The following is a 22067-nucleotide window of genomic DNA, read 5'->3' on the forward strand; positions in this document are numbered from 1 at the left end:
TCCTGTTTCACTCTGCCGCTAACTCCTTCACTTCCTTTCTCTTTCCATAGAATTTTATTGGCAGCATGCAACTTAATACCCCAGTGAGCTGACAATCTGCTCCTCTCTCAAGTTGACTTTTAGCCATTTCTCAGTGCAAATGATGAGTTGAGGAGGCGCAGATATGAAGAGGGAGAAAAAGTATTGCTCTCTAATAAGATTTATTAGATTTTTTTTTTACTAGATACCAGTCAGTGTGCAAGTTTTTTTTTATTTTGCATACAGCAGAGGAGAACAGCGTCTTTGTGTCCCACTCCATATGTCCACCTACTGTGGTGAGTGCTGTTGGTCACACAGGCTCAGTAGCTTGGTTCCACTGCCTCAGTTACTCTTGTACTTTGGCAGCTGCAGTAAAGTGATTTTTGCTACTGTACATGCCAGACAATGATAATGTCACTAGGAGCTGCCCCTCACAGGATCTGTCGCAGGAACATGGAGATGTCTTCTGTGGTAGCCAACAGGATAAGGCTTACTAATTTTAACATCTGGAGTTCTGTTGGGAGAGGTCAGAGAAAATGGTGGGGTCACTAAAGTCTATGAACAGCGCCCTTAAGCTCAGTGTATCATATTGTCATATTTCTAAAAGATGTAATTACTGCAAAGGACGTCTCTTAAAATGTCTTAATTCGCCACTGGCCCGAATAAGGGTACTCTATGGATTCTGTCTAATTTTGTGGGTGTGTCATGTGATCTGTCATCAATGTTTCATAAGGGCTTCTTGACCATGTGCTTTAGAAACAATCATAATGGACAACCAAGAAAACAGGTGCCGACAAAATTAGGTTCTCTGGGTGCATTGGTTATGAATATCTGCTGTGTCTTTGATACCAGATGTGTCAGAAGAAAAAGAAGCTGAATATTGTGCAAGTATAGATAGTGGAAATAGTTGTGGGGAGAAGGTGGGTCAAATGCCCCGTACATATGAGGCTAGGTTCACACTGCATTTGTATTTACAATTAATATATACATTTGATACTTGTGTAAATTAATCATGCGCTAAAAGCTAATTTTGCTATAGACCATATACAGAATCAATTTCCAATAGCCTTACATTAGCTTACATATCAATAAATCTGTATTTATAGTACAGCATTTAGCGGTGGATTGGTTGGATGGATGTTTTTAACCACTCCTTTTGGATGAAATTAAAGTTCATAAGAAGTGAGGCGGCCAAGACCCTCTGCCTTCCTCCCACTCGTCCCTTCTTGTGCTGAAGTTTGATTAGACATGGTTGAGGCTTTTAATTAAATCCAATCAGAGCTCAGTTTGCCAGAGCCGTCTTTCAGAACAGGGTCATGCTTAATCTGTACAGCATCTGCTGTATTAAGAGTTCATTAGAAATGGAAGAAAACATGGCACATGTAACTGCTCATCCCATGTCATATAGTGCAAGTATACAAATGGCAACGTCCTGCTGTAAATCGTGCCTGTATTTGTGTAAATATACAAACATTTTGGAGGAGAGAGAGAGTGGAGTATGTGGTCGAAATATTAGCTGAGATAAGCTTTTATTGATTCTGAGAAAAAGATTATGGCAGAAACTAAACAATGTGAAACCCAACAGCCATTTTGCAACAGACTGTTCACATGAGTACTAGCCACAGCAATAGACTGTGTTTTATATGTTCTGTCATAAAAAAAAATGTGATATTACTCTCTTTATGGTTTGTCACCCATTTGCCATCCCCAGAGGACACTTTACCAATTTATAGTTGAACCTCTTAAATGGAAACTTGTCTGTAAGTCAGCAAAACCTTTTTTTCTGTCTTCACAGAACCTAAACCTGGCATATAACAGTATTTTCAGCTACTACAGACACTTTGTAGGTCCCCCACACTTTAAAGTGATTTGCCGTCTTCTAGGATATCAAGGTATTGCCGTAGTGATGGAGGAATTGCTGAAAGTTGTAAAAAGCCTGGTGAGTAGTTTGATACATATTATCTCTTATTATAGGAGTCTAGTAACAGTAATATGTCAATCTATGAAGCCCATCACCTGCAGAAAATTGGGAAGAGCAGCACTTAGCCGAGCACTCAGCTTTAAAGGGGTACTGCACTGCCCCAGCATTCGGAACATTTTGTTAAAAACACTGGGTGGGGGCTCCGGAGGTCATGATGTCATGGTCAGGCCCCCTAAATGTAAGTCTATGGGAGGGGGCGTGGCGGCTGCCACGCCCCCTCCCATAGAATTACATTGAGGGGGCCTGACCATGACGTCACGACCTCCACAGCCCCTACCCAGTATTTGTAGCAAAATGTTCCACAGCCTTCCAGACACTGTTCACAGGGGTGTACTGTTTTCCTCCACTGTAAATCTAACAATTTAAAGAGTGGCCAAAAGTTTTCTATAGGGTTAAGATCAGGCCATGTCATTATTTGTCCTGGATCAAAATATTGGTATTTTTTAAAGATGCAGGCTTTTTTCTTGTACTACTACTTGAATAAACTGTCTTTATTGGCAGCAAGTTTGGGAGTTCATTTAGAAAGGTCCAACAAGCGCATCTTTGAGAGTACCAGCCCTTACCAATACTCCAGCTTGCTGAGGTCTGAGTCAAAGTGGAGACTAGCTGCTAGAATCTTTTTCATAGACCGGATACACAAATAAAAGATCCAGCTTTCCTACCTCTCTGTAGCAAATACTTAGAATTAGTAACAGCATGGAGGACATTTATAGAGCAGTCCTGAGCAATGTAAGCTGTGAATCAAACACTGGAATGAGACTACAAACTTGCAGTCCTCTCCTCTCTATAGACTTCTATTGGCAGTGTTGCTAATCTCTGAAAGATTCCTTTTGATCTAGAAATTCTCCTTAGCGATAAAAGATAGGGGTGGAGCCTAATAGTTGGCAAAGGAAATATTTTCTCTTAAAAGATATACTATAGAGTTTCTTGTTTGTAATACCAGTTATACTTTTTGTCTGCTCTGTTCCAGTAGTCACATTTTATTGTGAGTTTCTACTGCACAATTTCATTACTTGTATTGTTTCAGTCACATTCCAAACTTCAGTAGTACATTTCAGGTCCCACACACTCCAAGTCACATTGAAGTTGGAAAACATGTATACCATTTAGACAAATAAAAAAAATCTATATCTATAAATGCAATAAACAGCTGCAATAAGGAGAAACTGTATTGTATTAGCTGGATAGATTATTCTTTTTTATTACCCATGCATAAAAATCTATCTAACAATGGTTTTATAGTTGCAAGGTACCATTCTCCAGTATGTGAACACACTGATGGAAGTGATGCCGAAGATCTGCAGGCTGCCCAGACATGAATATGGTTCCCCAGGTTTGTTCTCTTGTAATTTTTTCAGGAAGGCTCAGTTCAGATGAGAACATTGTGTTCCTGTTTATATGTTTATCATAATGAAAATGTTGTGCATGCAGAATTCTGCATTATTTGGAGACATAATTGGCAACATTAAAGGCCAGTTTCTCATACAAATTAGAGCTAAAGTATTCCGATGAGAAATAGCAGATTGTAATGTGCACTTCTACATAGACATTAAAGCACAGAAAAGGTGAGAAGTATCTTGAGGATGTGAATGCTGGTGAAAAGTAATCATACCTGTCATTATTTCTCATCCTATATGGCCAGTAATAGTAGTTTGGAATCTTTGACACCAAATAATCTGAACCAGTTACTTGAAATCTTTTCAGTTGTTGGTAAAATGTATTGGCTTTGCATTTTCCTTGTTGATAGGTCTTTCCAGTAGTTGTAAGTTGGGGCACATTAACTTATGGATTTACTAAACATTCCCAGTATATCTAGCATTGTATGTATGACTGCATTTTATGCACTTATGGGGAATGTGATCTTGAGATGATCAGTATTGCTATTGTATTAATACCGGCTTATGACTGCACCGCCAGTGATCATCAGTCATTCCACAGTTTCATATTGTTCTAAAGGGCCCCTGAACCATAAACTGCTCATAGGGGTTCCTTCTTCTACACTCCTAATTGTTTTTTTTTTTTTGTTAAATAGACAATCTTTTTTGTTTCAGAATTGCGTATTAACAACATTAATTGTATTAAAATTGTGTCTAATGCCCTGTGGCTTGGAATAATAGGAATGCAGCTGAGCATTTGCATCAAAAAGCGCAGAACTAGCATATTGGACATCACTTAAATTGCTGCCTCATATGCATGTCACAATTGTTTCATCAGAATTTGTTTCTTTGAAGCCTGTTGAGAACATTCATTTAGAAGGCTTTTGGGTAAATAATTTTCGTTTCACATTTCTGCTTCTTCTCCTTATTGAGCTGCCTGTCATATTGTGCTGCTTCTCAAAATAGCACAGCATTAACCTTCATGTCGGCATGGTTTTAGTGCAGCACTGAACAAAACAGAATGTCACTGACTATTCTTCCAGAGAATGCTGGTGGGTGGAACAATCTATACAATGATCAAGTGGAAAACTGGAGCGTTTACTTATTGTATAGGAAGGATGTTTAGACTTCTGCTGATTCTTAATAAAAAAAATAAAAAAAAAGTCTAAATATTCTTTTCTAATTTCCATATATAATCTTAAAGTGGAACTATTAACTTAACCCCTTACGTATATGTACGTCCACTGCGGGCTCCTGCTGAGCGCTCATCAGCAAGCAGAACCCACGGCTAATGCCGGACATTGCCGATCGGGCTGATGTCCAGCGTTAACTCTTTAGACGGTAAATCGTGTTCCCGGCTAGCTCAGTGGGCTGATCGAGACTGCCATGGCAACCCGATCAGCTGAGCCTTCCGTTCAGCTATGCTAGGCTGAAGCAATGGAACAACCATAACACTGATCAATGCTCTCCTATGGAGAAGCATTGATCAGTGTATGCAATCTAAAGAGTGCATGTTATAGCCCGCTATGAGGACTAAAAAAAGTGTATAAAAAATAAAAACGTAAATATGCATTAACCTCTTCCCTAGTAGTTTAAATCACCTCCCTTTTCCAATTTTTCTAATAAAAAAAAATGTAAAAAAAGGCACTAAACATGTGTGGTATTGCTGCGTACGTAAATGTCTGAACTATTAAAATATAATGTTAATTAAAACACACTGTCAAAGGGGCAAGCTTAAAAAATTCTAATGACCAGAAATGCATATTTTTGGTCACTATATATACTAGAAAAAAAAGAATAAAGCACGATGAAAGGGTGCCATCAAAATAAAAATGGTCTCCATTAGTTCCAAAAGTTCAGATCATGGCGCAAAAAATGAATACACACTCATTCATCCCTATATACGGAAAAATAAAAGTCAGGGGTCAGAAGTGGACAATTTTAAATATACAAATTTTGGTGCATGTAGATATAATTTTTTTTTAAAGTAGTAAAATAAAATAAAACCTATATAAATCAAGTATCCTTGTGACCATATGGACCTACAGAATAAAGGTGTCATTTTTACTGAAAAGTGAACGGCGTAGAAACAAAAGCCCCCAAAAGTTACAACATTTTTTTTTTTTTTTTTCAATTTTGCCCCACAAATATTATTATTCTGGTTTCGCTGTAGATTTTGTGGTAAAATGATTTATGTCATTACGAAATAAAATTGGTGGTGCAAAAAACAAGCCCTCATATGGGCCTGTAGGTGGAAAATTTAAAGTGTTATGATTTTTAGAAGGTGAGGAGGAAAAAACAATAGTGCATAAATGAAATATGGCCTGAGAGGGAAGGGGCTAATGATGACACTAAGTAATAATAGTATTTTATCTGTACAGAAACATGTAGCCCACCCAAATTTTCTGTGCAACACTACTTACTTTTTTATTTGGCCAACTCTTAGTTTAACACCAGAGAGAGCATCATTCACGCTACGACTGTTCACATACATGGATTTGGATTTCAATGACTGAACCACTATACACAGGCAGAATACCAATACCATCCTTAAAGGGGTTATCCAGGAAAAAAACTTTTTTTTATATATCAACTGGCTCCAGAAAGTTAAACAGATTTGTAAATTACTTCTATAAAAAAAAATCTTAATCCTTTCAGTATTTATGAGCTTCTGAAGTTATGGTTGTTTTTTTCTAAGTGCTCTCTGATGACACGTGTCTCGGGAAACGCCCAGTTTAGAAGCAAATCCCCATAGCAAACCTCTTCTAAACTGGGCGTTTCCCGAGACACGTGTCATCAGAGAGCACTTAGACAGAAAAGAACAACCTTAACTTCAGAAGCTCATAAGTACTGAAAGGATTAAGATTTTTTAATAGAAGTAATTTACAAATCTGTTTAACTTTCTGGAGCCAGTTGATATATAAAACAAAGTTGTTTTTCCTGGATAACCCCTTTAATTCTATTAAAAAATCTTTACCCTTCCAGTACTTTTTAGCAGCTGTATGCTACAGAGGAAATTCTTTTCTTTTTGAATTTCTCTTATGTCTGACCACAGTGCTCTCTGCTGACACCTCTGTCCGTGTCAGGAACTGTCCAGAGCAGGAGAGGTTTGCTATGGGGATTTTCTCCTGCTCTGGACAGTTCCTGATGCAGGCATCAGGTGTCAGCAGCGAGCACTGTGGACAAGACAAAAAATAATTTCCTCTGTAGCATACAGCTGCTAAAAAGTACTGGAAGGGTAAAGATTTTTTTTATAGAAGTAGTTTACAAATTTGTTTAACTTTCTGGCACCAGTTGATAAAAAAAAAAAGAAAAAATTCCACCGGAGTACCCCTTTAATGCCAAGAACTGCTAGAGTGGAGTACAGCACACAACTTAGAGCAAGACAACATCTAGTAACCCATTATCGGACAGCAGAACCTAGGTATGGCGGATGCCACTTGGATGCTTCATGCCCAAATACACAGCGCCATTTGTAAAGTTTGATGGAGAATGTATAGTGCCTTAAATTAACAGAAAATGTGAAAAAAACACAGAAATTCCTCCTTATTCTTTAAAGGGATTATCCAGGAAAAAAAACTTTTTTTTAAATATATATATCAACTGGCTTCAGAAAGTTAGGCGGGGTTCACACCATGTTTTCTTAAATACGGTTCCCGTATACGGTTGGGAGGAGGGGGGCGGGGCTTAATCGCGGCGCCCGCACTCAGCCGTATTCGGGAACCGTATTTAATGCAAGTCTATGAGCCAACCGGAGTGAACTGCAGCCTCCGGTCGGCTTCGTTTTCGGCCGTATGCGGTTTCCCGACCGCAGGCAAAAACGTGGTCGACCACGTTTTTGCCTGCGGTTGGGAAACCGCATATGGCCGAAAACGCAGCCGACCGGAGGCTGCGGTTCACTCCGGTCGGCTCATAGACTTGCATTAAATACGGTTCCCGAATACGGCTGAGTGCGGGCGCCGCGATTAAGCCCCGCCACCCCTCCTCCCAACCGTATACGGGAACCGTATTTAAGAAAACGTGGTGTGAACCCAGCCTTAAACAGATTTGTAAATTACTTCTATTAAAAAATCTTAATCCTTTCAGTACTTATGAGCTGCTGAAGTTGAGTTTTTCTTTTCTGTCTAAGTGCTCTCTGATGAGACGTGTCTCGGTAACTGCCCAGTTTAGAAGCAAATCCCCATAGCAAACCTCTTCTACTCTGCGCAGTTCCCGAGAGAAGCAGAGATGTCAGCAGAGAGCACTGTTGCCAGACAGAACACAACTCGACTTCAGCTGCTGATGATTATTGAAAGGATTAAGATTTTTAAATAGAAGTAATTTACAAATCTGTTTAACTTTCTGGAGCCAGTTGAGAGATATATATATATATATATATAATATACTTTTTTTTCCTGGAATACCCCTTTAAGTGGTCTAAGAAAATATCTATTTTTCATCTTTCTTGCCAAACTCTGTTAGTTTGACAGGTTTATTGTGGAAGACTTTGACTGTCTGACACAGAGCATTTTTGGCCTAAAGTCACTAACTGGATATGTGTGTTTAAACATTGCCATTATTTTCCATCTCTTGTATCCTTCTATCGCGCAGTCCTTACTCACCTTTCTGGGCCAAAAGGATGATTTATTTTTGCCATAATTCTGTTTGCTTGAGTCTTGTGACTCGGATTACATTATCTGGACTGCATGACAAAGTTACCACATACTGCTAACTTTACAAATCTAGGAAGACATAATCTGCTATTTGCATGCTAAAAGGGAATCACAGCCAACAAGAAATACATAGAACACTGTTATGAAAAAACAATGGGGTTGGTTTAGGAAATATTTGGGTGTGGAAATGAAAGTATAAGGCTAAATTTACACAGAAGGTAAATGTCTGTAGATCTGCCCAGGTAAAATCTGCAGTGCCTTTCGGGGGTTACAAGTCGCATCCATATGCTACAGACTTTTTCTGCACAAAAACACGAATATGCTGTGGATTTTCAAATCTGCACCATGCTTATCCTGTTGTGCATTTGTCACAGATTTTGACTTTTTTTTTCACCTATTTTAATGTAGCAGGGTTTAAATCTGTAGTGAATTTGCAGCAAAATCCAATATTATGCCACATGTGGACCCAGCCTAACACTTACACACCAGAAAGGGGTAGTTCAGCTCTGCATGCTAACTATGGACAAAGCTATTTCATAAAATGAATCCGCTACCAGTCCCATACTTTATAAATTCACACTTGATAAAAAGATGTATTTTCTATGTGTTTTTTTAGCTTTACTCTGCTGGTTTTATTATAAAGGTCAGTTTTTATATGTATTTGTTGGCTTAAGTGAAGACCATCGATAGAGCTAAAATGTGTCATCTGTCGTGTGAGCCCTTCAGAGGGGATTTGTGAGCTGGAGATGGGGCTGAGGTCCTAATCCTTTCTACTAATCCTGTGGATATATCATTTTTTATTTATTTATTTGTTTGTTTGTTTGTTTTTGCCTGCATGGAACAGGCATTATAGTTTAGTCAAAGCATAAACCTTACAGGAGACAATCATTTGCATGGATTCTGCCAACGATCTGAAATGTAACACTTCTGACTCGCTTCATGATGTTTAATCTGCTCAAAAAGAGATGTGTAATGTTTAACATGTCTGTTTATTTTGATCGATCGTAAACATGCCGTGCGAGGTAGGAGATTGCTGATAAGAGTTACACCGAATCTAATAATTGCTTTTTTTCTTGGTTTATGGACGTACCTCCAGCCTTATTTTGGCTATAGGTCAACCAGATACACAAAATATTCATTTTTTGTGTCAAATGACTATAGCTTTATTTAAAACTACAACAGTCAGACAACTGGATTAAGGGGTTGTTTGAGTGTTTTTGTTGTTGCTTTTTTAATACATATTCAGGGTACGTTCACACGTACAGGCTATGCTGCATATTTTGTAAAGCTGACTTTGCTACACATTGAAGTTAATGGGTAGCAAAATCAGCTGTACAAAATATGAAGCACATCTTGGCAAAACATTAACCTTTCTAATATACTTGATAAGAAAAATTTGTTTCCTTTTTATAAAAATCATAGCTTATAAAATCATGGCTTTGTCCAAGCTGAAGTACAGGCATGGACAAAGTCCAGTAAGTGAGGGGGGGCTAGTACTCCTCTATACTGTCTGATAGGACAGGAGAGAGCACAGAGGAGTCCTATCAGACAGGAGAGAGAGCACAGAGGAGTGTCAGGACATCACAGCATCTATGGGGTTAATGCTGCCGAGAGGGTGCCATCCTGTTGACAGCCTGGTCCCGCCGCTGATCTCCTGCAGTACATCGCACTGTGCAGGAGATCGTTTGGATCTGTTAAGTTGTGTGAACGTGTCTCCAACAGTGACGTATGCATATGTCCTAGGGCGAGAAGGGGTTAATGCCTGTCTGGCTGAGTAGCATGCCCCAAACATCTACAGTAGAGGTCAAGGAGACTTTTTTTATTTATTTTTTTTTTTTTAAGTGTTCCAATCATTAAATACAATATACACTGCTCAAAAAAATTAAGGGAACACTAAGAGAACACATCCTAGATCTGAATGAATCAACAAATCATATTAAATACTTTCATCTTTACATAGTTGAATGCGCTGATAACAAAATCACACAAAAATGATCAATGGAAATCAAATTTATCAAACCATGGAGGTCTGGATATGGAGTCACACTCAAAATCAAAGTGGAAAATCACACTACAGGCTGATCTAACTTTGATGTAATGTCCTTAAAACAAGTCAAAATGAGGCTCAGTAGTGTGTTTGACCTCCATGTGCCCGTATGACCTCCCTACAATGCCTGGCATGCTCCTGATGAGGTGGCGGATGGTCTCCTGAGGGATAGCCTCCCAGTCTTGGACTAAAGCATCTGCCAACCCCTGGACAGTCTGTGGTGCAATGTGGCGTTAGTGGATGGGGCGAGACATGATGTCGCAGATGTGCTCAATCGGATTCAGGTCTGGGGAACGGGCGGGCCAGTCCATAGCATTAATGCCTTCCTCTTGCAGGAACTGCTGACACACTCCAGCCACATTGTCTTGCATTAGGAGAAACCCAGGGCCAACCGCACCAGCATATGGTCTCACAAGGGGTCTGAGGATCTCATCTCGGTACATAATAGCGATCAGGCTACCTCTGACAAGCACATGGAGGGCTCTGTGGCCCCCCCAAAAAAATGCCACCCCACAGCATTACTGACCCACCGCCAAACCGGTCATGCTGGAGGATGTTGCAGGCAGCAGAACGTTCTCCACGGCATCTCCAGACTCTTGTCACGTCTGTCACATGTGCTCAGTGTAAACCTGCTTTCATCTGTAAAGAGGACAGGGCGCCAGTGGCGAATTTGCCAATCTTGGTGTTCTCTGGCAACTGCACGGTGTTGGGCTGTAAGCCCAACCCCCACCTGTGGATGTTGGGCCCTCATACCACCCTCATGGAGTCTGTTCCTGACTGTTTGAGTGGACACATGCACATTTGTGGCCTGCTGGAGGTCATTTTGCAGGGCTCTGGCAGTGCTCCTCCTTGCACAAAGGCGGAGGTAGCGGTCCTGCTGCTGGGTTGTTGCCCTCCTACGGCCTTCTCCACATCTCCTGATGTACTGGCCTGTCTCCTGGTAGCACCCCCATGCTTTGGACACTACACTGACAGACACAGCAAACCTTCTTGCCACAGCTCTCATTGATGTGCTATCCTGGATAAGCTGCACTACCTGAGCCACTTGTGTGGGTTGTAGGCTCCGTCTCATGCTAACACTAGAGTGAAAGCACTTACAGCATTCAAAAGTGAACAAAACATCAGCCAGGAAGCAAAGGAAATGAGAAGTGGTCTGTGGTCACCACCTACACAACCACTCCTTTATTGTGCATGTCTTGCTAATTGCCTATAATTTCCACCTGTTGTCTGTCAGATTTGTACAATAGCATGTGAAATTGATTGTCAGTCAGTGTTTCTTCCTGAGTGGACAGTGTGATTTCACACAAGTATGATTGACTTGGAGTTACATTGTGTTGTTTAAGTGTTTCCTTTATTTTTTAGGAGTATGCTTAAGAAATATAATAGCCTCAAGTCTGCAATAGATGTGCGCCAAACAATCACATGACATAGCACATGGGATCCCTATGCATTATAAAAACTCATTAAAGGGGTACTCCGGTGCTGAGACATCTTATCCCCTATCCAAAGGATAGGGGATAAGATGCCTGATCGCGGGAGTCCCGCCGCTGGGGACCCCCGGGATCTTGCATGCGGCACCCCGTTTGTAATCAGTCCCCGGAGCGTGTTGGCTCCGGGTCTGATTACCGGCGACCACACGGCCGGCGGAGTGTGACATCACGCATCCGTCCCCGTGTGACGTCACGCTCCGCCCCTCAATGTAAGCCTACGAGAGGGGGGCGTGATAGCTGTCACGCCCCCTCCTGTAGGCTTGCATTGAGGGGCGGAGCGTGACGTCACACGCCGCCGGCCGTGTGGTCGCCGGTAATCAGACCTGGAGCCAACACGCTCCAGGGACTGATTACAAACGGGGTGCCGTGTGCAAGATCCCAGGGGTCCCCAGCGGCGGGACTCCCGCGATCAGGCATCTTATCCCCTATCCTTTGGATAGGGGATAAGATGTCTAAGCACCGGAGTACCCCTTTAAAAGCCATCTGGTTACTGGCACCAAACAAATATATGCAATTCAAAATGCTGGTGCCATGTAGTTCATGAGTCCATAGCATAAACTGCTGCTCAGTGCACAAAAGACACTGTACTATATGTTGGCTAAACAGTCTCTACAGAAGATAATTCCACACCAATGTCCTGAATGTTTCCTTACTCTCTGTTGGGTGCTCACACTCCTCTGAGTAACGCTGGAGGCTCGGCATCCTGACGCCCTGTGACAGGAAGTGAGTGCAGTGCTCTCCGGACCAATACTCCCGTTTTTGACTTGATTGCATATATTTGTTTGGTGTCAGTAACCAGATGGCTTTTAATTAGTTTTTACAGCTCATGTATTGAGTATTTCCCAAGGGGGGGGGGGGGGGGGGGTCACTTTATTGTTAATGTGTTGTTTGTACAGTGTTTTGTTAAAAAAAAAACTTTCTTTAAATCAATAAACCAAGCTAAGATAACTTTGGTAGTATATCATAGTACAGAAAGATACTTATTTCACCACTTAACAGACTTTTCTCTTCAATGAGAAATATGGTTACAGCTTCTGCCCATAGAAATCTATGCAGAGGGAGGAAAGAGCAGCGGTAGAGAGAGACACATACACACGAAGTGCGGGCAGTGGTAGGTTCACAGCAGCAATGATGCTACTTCATGTGAGCAAAACATCCACAGAAGCAGCAACATTGATCGGTGTGTTGTTCTCTCTGCAGCTGCTTTGTACTTTTCCGCTCCACTACCCTCTCCATAGACTTCTACGGGCAGCAGCCTACGGGCTCCATCTTTTGTCTGCCTTGTTCAGATTTTATCAGTGAATTCTGAGTGTGATCTATGCAGGAGGTGAAATGTCTGATAAGTACATAGTCTGATATATTACAAAGTTTCTCATTTTCACTATTACTGTTGCTTTATAGAGTTGTACAAACCTATGCATGTACTACAGAAAATACCTGACTTTCACTCCTAAGAGAGATTTTTAGTCTCACAGATCTGCCATGTGATCATCCCAAATCAGTAATTGGTAGCGTTGTTCTAGCTTCTTCAGATAGAAAACATGTGACCGTTATTTCCTTGTCTTGTATCCTAGGAATCTTGGAGTTTTTCCACCATCAGTTAAAGGACATAGTGGAATATGCTGAATTGAAGACTGTGTGCTTCCAGAATCTGAGGGAAGTGGGCAATGCCCTCCTCTTCTGTCTTCTTATAGAACAAAGCCTGGTATGTATAATAACCTGAGTCTTAAAGGGGTACTCCACTGCTCAGCGTTGGGAACAAACTGTTCCGAACGCTGGAGCTGGGAGTCTGTGACATCATAGCCCTGCCCCCTCATGACATCACGCCCCGCCCCCTCAATGCAAGTCTATGGGAGGGGGCGTGACAGTCGTCAAGCCCACTCCCATAGACTTGCATTGAGGGGGCGGGGCATGACACCATGAGGTGGTGGGGCTATGACGTCACGAGCTGCCGGCTCCAGCATTCGGAACAGCTTGTTCCAAACGCTGAGCAGCGGAGTACCCCTTTAATGTGTACTTCAATAGTACATCCTGAGTGTTACAGATAGAACACATTTATCAAAACCTGTGCAGAGGAAGAGTGGTGCAGTTGCCCATAGCAACCTATCAGATTGCTTTTTTAATTTTCCACAGGCCTCTCTAGAGGTCATGCCTCCTGATTTTCTAAGTCTTTTACAGGTGATATAAGGGTACGTTCACACGCGCGGATTTACAGCGTATTTTACGCTGCAAATCCGCTGGTGAAGGCCCCGCTCTATGCTGGCTTTATATGTGCCTGCTCGTAGTAGCAATACGCAGCTACCAGCAGACACACTGCGATGTGCGAGTCGCAGTATACTCGCACATCGCGGGAGCTCTCTGCCTAGCTCAGAGCAGGGAGAGCGGCCGCGATGTGCGAGTAAGCCACGCACATCGCTGCACTGTGTCTGCTCGTAGCGGCGTACTGCCGCTACCAGCAGGCACATATAAAGCCAGCATACAGGGGGGCCTTCACCAGCGGATCGGCAGCTAAATACGCTGCGAAAATCCGCGCGTGTGAACGTACCCTAATTGTGGTCAATGCATTAGGCATCACCAGAAGTGTTTTTTCTGTTGGATATCCTCAAATCCTGCCCTGTTCGGGTACTTGATGACTGCACTTGGGAAACACTGCCTTAGGCAAAAATCGTCCAAACCCGCCACTTTGGTGTGTGACGGCCACCCAATTGTCTACTGGCAGATGATCCTGGTGGAGAGAGAGGTTGGATTTGTTAATTACCATGTTTCTGGCTGTGGCTTACCCCTCCCACCCCATATTGGAAACATGAATGTTTAACCATATGTATTGAAAGGTCAGGAGAGAGAACTGTGAGCTGAACGCTTAAAATGTATGGTAACCCTAAGACTACTTCGGTCTTGTCATCTTAACTGTTTTGTACTGGAAGTCACCAAGATCAGTTTCCTGGGGGAATTTTGCTTGTAGTTAAACAGTAGACACAGTTTTTAATGTTTGTAATAGAATGTAATGTTTGTAATACAATATTTGCCTGTACTTTGTTGATATAACCATGTATTGTCTTTAAACTATTGTAGTTAGTATAGGATTTTTATTTTTTTATTTTATTTCATCTAAACTTTCCAAAACCTTCCTAATCCTTTGTTTTGTTAGCAATGTAGCTATAAGTTGACAAAATGTATTCTGTGCGACAGAAAAAAGTCTCTGCAAATTCTGACTACATTAGTGCTTGTACTACTACCCCCATCATGGAACAGGGTCTGTTCCATGTTGGGGGTAGAAGTAGAGGGGCTGAGGGATTGATCGCACCGGGTCTCACTTCTGAGACCCGATCCGATCAGATGTTATTAAGCAGGGGAGCGGGCGGCATGTTCCGATCCCCTGCAATGTACTGTAAACTTTCATTTTTAAATTCCCCACCAGAAGCCCTGAATGGCCGGGACCGAGGAGCCAATCAGGGCTCCGGGCAGGGTTTTAATATAGAAGCGCTGTGGTGGGCAAAGATGTATAGAATCGCTGGGGGGGGTATATATCGGGCCCCTCCAGCGTTTCTATATATATTTCCCCCTGCTGCGCTATATCAAACTTAGTGGCCGCTGCGCTTGAATAAATGTACTGGCCCCCCAGCGCTATTATATATCTATACTGACCCCCACTGCGCATATTTATATATATACTGACACCCCCCCCCAAGCTGCGCATATTAATCTTCATCTTCTCCCTCCCCTGCTGCCAATGAATGAAAACTCTATTAGCGGGGGAGCGGAGGGCTGCTGCCCGCTCTCGCTGCTAAGAGTTTGTCATTCATAGCGGGCAGCAGCTGCATATCATGGCGTGGGGGTCAGGCATATGGATATATGTCTGACCCTCACAGCATACATATACAAATGCCGGCTCACCGCTATGAATGACAAGTAAGCTATTGGCAGCAGCAGCGCGAGCCTCCGCTCCCTGCACTGCTTTACTTGTCATTCATAGAGGTGAGCCGGCACCTGTATATATAGATTCGCGGTAGGGGTCAGACATATGGAGGGTTTTTTCTCTTTTTGTCGGTAACACGCCCCTTTTGTCGGGAAAAACGCCCCTTTTGTAGGTTTTTTTTCTCACTCTGAGTGATTTTGATTTTATCGGGTTGTGCGCCAGATTCTGGCACAAATTCTGGCGCAGACAGAATTCTGGCGCAAAACCCGACAAAAACTGCCGGGATCCTGTTAGTAAATGAGGGCCAGTGAGTACACGTAATTATTGGATATTTCAAGGGACCAGTTGTTTAACTAGAATTTCTTATTTTTACTTGTACCTTTACCGTCTAAAATCATGTTTTATTCCATTCTGTTCTTGAAAGATTAGCCTGTGCAGTATGAATAATTACTGTTCTGATATTCCGTGTAGAGATAATGGTCAGCCCGCCTCCGCACGCTTATATAATTGTGCATATAATGGCTCTATCACTCCTATTGTTCTCCATTGATCTCTCAGCTATATGTCCATAGCAGTAGGTGTCCTTGCCAAGGATCTTGTGTGAACAAAAGTGGTGGTGTGACGCGTATCTCGGTCACCTTGACAGAACATTATTCTGCATTTACTGAATTACGCCAACCTGAGAGCAATCATGCTGGGGGATTACAAGAGATGTTATGATTTATGATTCTGGGGCTGAATGGTCCTGTAAAATGATGGCTAATAACATGCTTTTCAATGCTCACTGTAGCGTAGCAACAGAATTAGCCAAGTCATTGGAGTGCAGCAATTTAGCTTCATTTAGCGGGAACATTAGACACTAATTCAAAGAAATGCTGTTTATTTATTGGCTGCTAGTTTACCAAGCACAAAATAACCCGAAGCTCGGCATGACGCCAAATCACTGGACAATGTATGAAAAATGATTGTAAAGTATCTATGGAAATGACCTTTTATTACAACTGAAATGACTGGTTTTCTGATTATCTTAGTCCCTGGAAGAGGTTTGTGACCTGCTTCATGCTGCACCTTTCCAGAACATTCTGCCCAGGGTCCATGTTAAAGGTATGTTTTTGTTCCACTACATCAAGATTTATACATATTGATAAAACATATCACCTTGGTATAACAGAGTAAAGATAGAGCGAACTCCTACTTATGTGACAAACTAAGATACTGTACTTCTTTTATACTGATCATTTATATATGAGCATTTTTTATAATGTTATTTTGTAGGGAAATTGATATTCTATTATTTACCTGCCTATACCTAGTATTGGTATTAAAATATAGGCACTATTTATGTCATGTATTTTGTGTTTGCACAATTGCTTATGAACCATATAAAACCATGTTGTATCTCTATTTTACACATTTGGCATTTCATGCATTTATGGCATGTGCTATAGATGTGTCTGGATAGGAATCTGATATAATGATATTATGTGTTTTAGGCATATTTTTCTGCTATTTTAACATGGTTTCTTTCCATTTTTTGTATGGCTTGATATCAGAGGGAGAACGCCTGGAAGCAAAGATGAAGAGGTTAGAATCAAAGTATGCTCCACTCCACCTGGTGCCTCTCATAGAAAGATTGGGGACTCCTCAGGTAAACACTGGTTTTTTAGCTAATATTGTTGTTTTCTGTGGGCCATTATGTCTAATATATTTATACTTTTACTGAAGCTACCATTATTTGTATTCTACTGTCCTTTATCCATAGGTTATCCCACAATTAAGTTATGCTCTTTTAGGATTGCAACGATTTCAGTAGTTTGACCCCCAATGATCAGCCAGTTACCCCGTATACTATTGATAATTGTCAGATAACCCCTCTAACCCCTTCCCGCAGATGTCGTATATATACAGCATTTCCGGCAGGAGACCACTTCCGCCTGACACCCCAGGACCCCATCTAATTAAGCTGGTGTGCAGTGGGATCGGCAGGTGTGCAGTGGGATCGGTGGTGCACGGAAGTCCCGTGTTTGCGATCCGGCTACACAGCGTAGAACAGTCGCTGGTGGCACGGACAGCAAAAGCTCACCAAAAAGTGCAAAAAAAACCAAAACCTGCACTGCAGAAAAAAAGCCTACAGTAAACCTAAAAACAACACTACATTTACACATTGAAATAAAGTGAAAACATTACATTTACACACGTACACCCCCCCCAATAAAATATAAATACCCCAAAGGTGGTTCGATGTCAGAGGCATACACCACATGCGCTTGCCTCTGACACAGAGACCACCAATGAGGGAGAGGAGAAAGACCCCACATTTTTTCCTCCTCCCCCTCGTCCTCATCCAGTGATGAGCCCCCAGAATGTGGCGCCGCAGAGCAATGCCAGTAGAGGTCCCCCATACTAGTGACCCTGTCCCCTATACAATTTCCCTCGACCCCAGTCTGGACGGTTATGAGCCACTGATTTCTGGGTTTGTTGGCCGACCAGGAATCCAAATTGATCCCACAGTCCTCACTGAAATGAACTTTACATTTTTTTCAGTGAGGACTTTGTCAATTTGATGGCGGCTCAAACATACATTTGCGGCCCAGCAGCCTAATGCTTTCTTGTGCACACGGCAGAATTTCCGCTGCAGATATTTCTGCAATGGAAATCCCAAAACTGGAGTCTGCAGTAAGCATAGACATGTCTATTCTTTCTGCGGAGTCCACACAGAAATGCATTGCAGTCTATGAGACTTCCCAACACTCATAGCAGCGGCATATTCTGCCAATGCTCAGCTGATGGTGGAATTGAATAATTCCACCATCTGTACATAGCCTCAGCTGCCCTTATGCAAATCCCTAATTTAGGCCTCAAATCTGCATGGCGCTCTCTCATTTCAGATCCCTGTAGAATTTCAAGGCAACAGTTTAGTGCCCCACATGGGGTATGTCCATACTCGGGAGAAATTGTGTTACAAATTTTGGGGGGGCTTTTTTCCTTTTACCACTTCTGAAAATGAAAAAATTGGGGATACACCAGCATGTTTGTATTAAAAAAAAAAAAATTATATATATAGCCTGCTGGGTTGTTCCTTAATTTTTCATTTTTGCAAGAAGTAAAAGGAGGAAAAAGCCCCCCAAAATAAGTAATGCAATTTCTCCCGAGTACGGAAATATCCCATATGTGGGCATAAATTGCTCTGAGGGTGGATGGCTGAGGAGTATGAGAGCACCATGTACATTTGAGGCCTAAATTGAGGATTTGCACAGGGGTGGCTGATCGTACCAGAGGTTTTGACATAAACACTAAAAAAATAAAACACCCACATGTGCCCCCATTTTGGAAATTACACCCCTCACGGAATGTAATAAGGGGTACAGTGAGCATTTACGCCCCACAGGTGTCTGACAGATTTTTGGAACAGTGGTCCGTGAAAATGAAAAATTTCATTTTTCATTTGCACAGCCCACTGTTCCAAAAATCTGTCAAACTCCAGTGGGGGGGTAAATACTCACTGCACTCCTTGTTACATTCCGTTAGGGGTGTAATTTCCAAAATGTGGTCACATGTGGGGGGGTCCACTCTTCTGGCACCACGGGGGGCTTTGTAAATACACATGGCCCCTGACTTTAATTCCAGCTAAATTTTCTCTCCAAAGCCCTCTTATGCGCCCTGTTGTGTGTCCACAGAGCACTTAACATCCACATATGGGGTATTGCCATACTCAGAAGAAATGGAGTTAAAAATTTGGGAGGCTTTTTATCCTATTTTCCCTTGTGAAAATGAAAAATTTGGGGTAACACCAGCATTTTTGTGAAAAAAAAATCTAATTTTTCATTTTCACATCCAAATGTAATGAAAATTTGTCAAACACCTGTGGGGTGATTAGACTCACTGTACCCCTTGTTACGTGCCTTGAGGGGTGTAGTTTCCCAAATAGTGTGCCATGTGGGATGTTTTTTGCTGTTCTGCCACCACAGGGGCTTCCTAAATGAGACATGCCCCAAAAAAAACATTTCAGCAAAATTCTCTCTCCAAAAGAAAAATTTTGCTCCATCTATTCTGAGCATTGTAGTGCAGAGCACTTTACGTCCACATACGAGGTATTTCCATACTCAGAAGAGATGGGATGACAAATTTGGGGGGCTTTTACTGCTATTACCCCAAATTCTTCATTTTCACAAGGGGTAACACCAGCCTTTTGGTGAAAAAAAAATCTAATTTTTCATTTTCTTTGTTACGTTCTTCATGTGATATAGTTTTCCAAATAGCATGTCGTGTGTGGTTTTTTTTTTTCCCGCTGTTCTGGCACCATGGGGGTAAATGCAACATGTCCCCCAAAAACAATTTCAGCAAAATTCTCTCTCAAAAATCCCAAAGTTTCTCCTTCCCTTCTGAGCCCTGTAGTGCACCTGCATTACACAAGTTTTGGGGGGCTTTTTTTCCTTATACCCCTTGTAAAAATGTGAAAAATGGGGTTACTGCAAAAAATTCAGATTGAGTTTTCTTTCACTTTGCTGCTATTCCTGTGAAACACCTAAAGGTTAACAAACTTTCTGAATGTCATTTTGAATGCTTTGAGGGGTGCAGTTTTTATAATGGGGTCATTTATGGGGTATTTCAATATATGGGGTGAATCAATATATACTTTACTTGGAATGTCTATTTTCCTTACAAGCAGAGAGCTGCAAAGTTAGAAAAATGCTACATTTTCTAAATTTTCATGAAATTTTGGAATGTTTCACCAAGAAATGATGCAAGTATTGACGAAAATTTACCACTATGTTAAAGTAGAATATGTCACGAAAAATCAATCTCTAAATCAGATTAATAAGTAAAAGCATTCCAGAGTTATTAATGCATAAAGTAAAGGTGGTCAGATTTGAAAAAAATGTGTGTCCTTAAGGGGTTAAGAACTAGCTGACAAATCCTGTGATCTATAGTTAGTTGTAACCTAAACAGTACTAGTTTTTATATGAAACAAAGGATGGTTTCTGTGTAGTCTTATAGATTTTGCTAGATACAGCCAAATTGTGTCCATGTTTTCTCTTTTTTTAAATCCCCTAAACAACATTTGGATGGTTTTTCACAGCAAATTGCCATAGCAAGGGAAGGAGATCTGCTAACCAAAGAACGTCTTTGCTGTGGCCTGTCGATGTTCGAAGTGATTCTTACCAGAGTGCGCACCTTCCTTGATGATCCTATTTGGCGTGGACCTCTGCCCAGCAATGGTGTAATGCACGTGGATGAGTGTGTAGAATTCCATCGGCTCTGGAGTGCTATGCAGTTTGTTTACTGCATCCCTGTGGGCACACATGAATTCACTGTAGAGTAAGTAATACTTCTATGCAATACATAAGGCTATAGGCCCAGATTTATTATTCTGCCTAAAACTGTCTGGTGTCGCCCATAACCAATCGCAGCTCAGCTTTCATGTTATGAGCTCTGACAAAAATGAAAGCTGAGCTGTAATGGATTGTGTCAGACCGTTCTTGTTTCAAGCAGATTGATAAATCTGGGCCATAGAATATTCCGTGTACGACGTTAAAGAATCAGACTGTGACTTATTTACCCCAATACTCTTATGTGACTAAAGCCTGTGCGGCAGTGACTTTACACAATTGATAGTTTGTACTGGGCACCATACCAGTCCTTGTTGAAATAAATGGGCAGGTACAAATCTTCTGTCACTGTTTATGCCAAGATATTTTATTGCCTTGACCTGCATTAATGCCATATTTACTGAAATTTGAGATTCTAAGGGCATAATCTTGTCAAATTGTGTGAGCTCATCCATCTGTCATGACAAGGCATCCTCCGCACCAGTAATTCACAACCAAGATAAGGAAAATATACATTAACCCCCCGACATACGATCATTTCAAAATATGATGGCCTCTCAGAGACCATTGCATGTTGAAGGCAACATCAACATACAATGCTTTTGTATGTCAGGGCCATCGCATAAATGGCTATCCGGCAGCGTAGACTGCTTCAGCTGCCACCGGATAGCCGTTAACGGTGCCCCATGTGGTCCGCTGACTATCACTTACCTGTCCTCGGGGCTCCGACGCGTCCTCTTCGGGATCCCCTGCATCGTCGGCGCTCTCCATCGTCGTCATCACGTCGCTGCGCACGCCGTCCCGTCATCCAATAGGAGCGGCGTGCTTAGCGACCTGATGGCGGTGACGGAGAGCGAGGATGCCGGGGTAGCATAGGCCTTGCCAGAGCGTCGGGGACACGGCGACAGCGATGGAAGGCGACATCCAGGGCAGCGGTGACTGTCTGGAGCGGCGGGGACACGAGTATAACTTCCTGTACCAGTGGTCTACAACCTGCGAACCTCCAGATGTTGCAAAACTACAACTCCCAGCATGCCCGGACAGCCGTTGGCTGTCCGGGCATGCTGGGTGTTGTAGTTTTGCAACATCTGGAGGTCCGCAGGTTGTAGACCACTGTCCTATACTTTACATTGTACGGATCCCTCAACATACAATGGTTTCAACAAACGATGGTCCATTTGGAACGGATTACCATCATATGTTGAGGGACCACTGTATATGAAGTGATGAAACAACTTTAGGAGAGTTGTCTTGAAT

The 22067-nt window shown here is 42.0% G+C and overlaps 1 protein-coding gene across 2 annotated transcripts in view; it reads left to right on the forward strand.

Annotated features, from left to right (window-relative positions):
* Positions 1-22067, forward strand: part of CYFIP1 (cytoplasmic FMR1 interacting protein 1) — a 108804-nt gene that overhangs the window by 84178 nt on the left and 2559 nt on the right. For both annotated transcript variants that reach the window (XM_056555868.1, XM_056555867.1), the window contains exons 24-29: positions 1814-1957; positions 3242-3332; positions 13139-13269; positions 16512-16584; positions 17034-17128; positions 20561-20799. In XM_056555868.1, coding sequence (XP_056411843.1) covers positions 1814-1957; positions 3242-3332; positions 13139-13269; positions 16512-16584; positions 17034-17128; positions 20561-20799 — 773 coding nt within the window. The remainder of the gene's footprint in view (positions 1-1813; positions 1958-3241; positions 3333-13138; positions 13270-16511; positions 16585-17033; positions 17129-20560; positions 20800-22067) is intronic.

This window comes from Hyla sarda, chromosome 2 (genome assembly GCF_029499605.1).
Source record: "Hyla sarda isolate aHylSar1 chromosome 2, aHylSar1.hap1, whole genome shotgun sequence".
Classification (NCBI taxonomy): Eukaryota; Metazoa; Chordata; class Amphibia; order Anura; family Hylidae; genus Hyla; species Hyla sarda.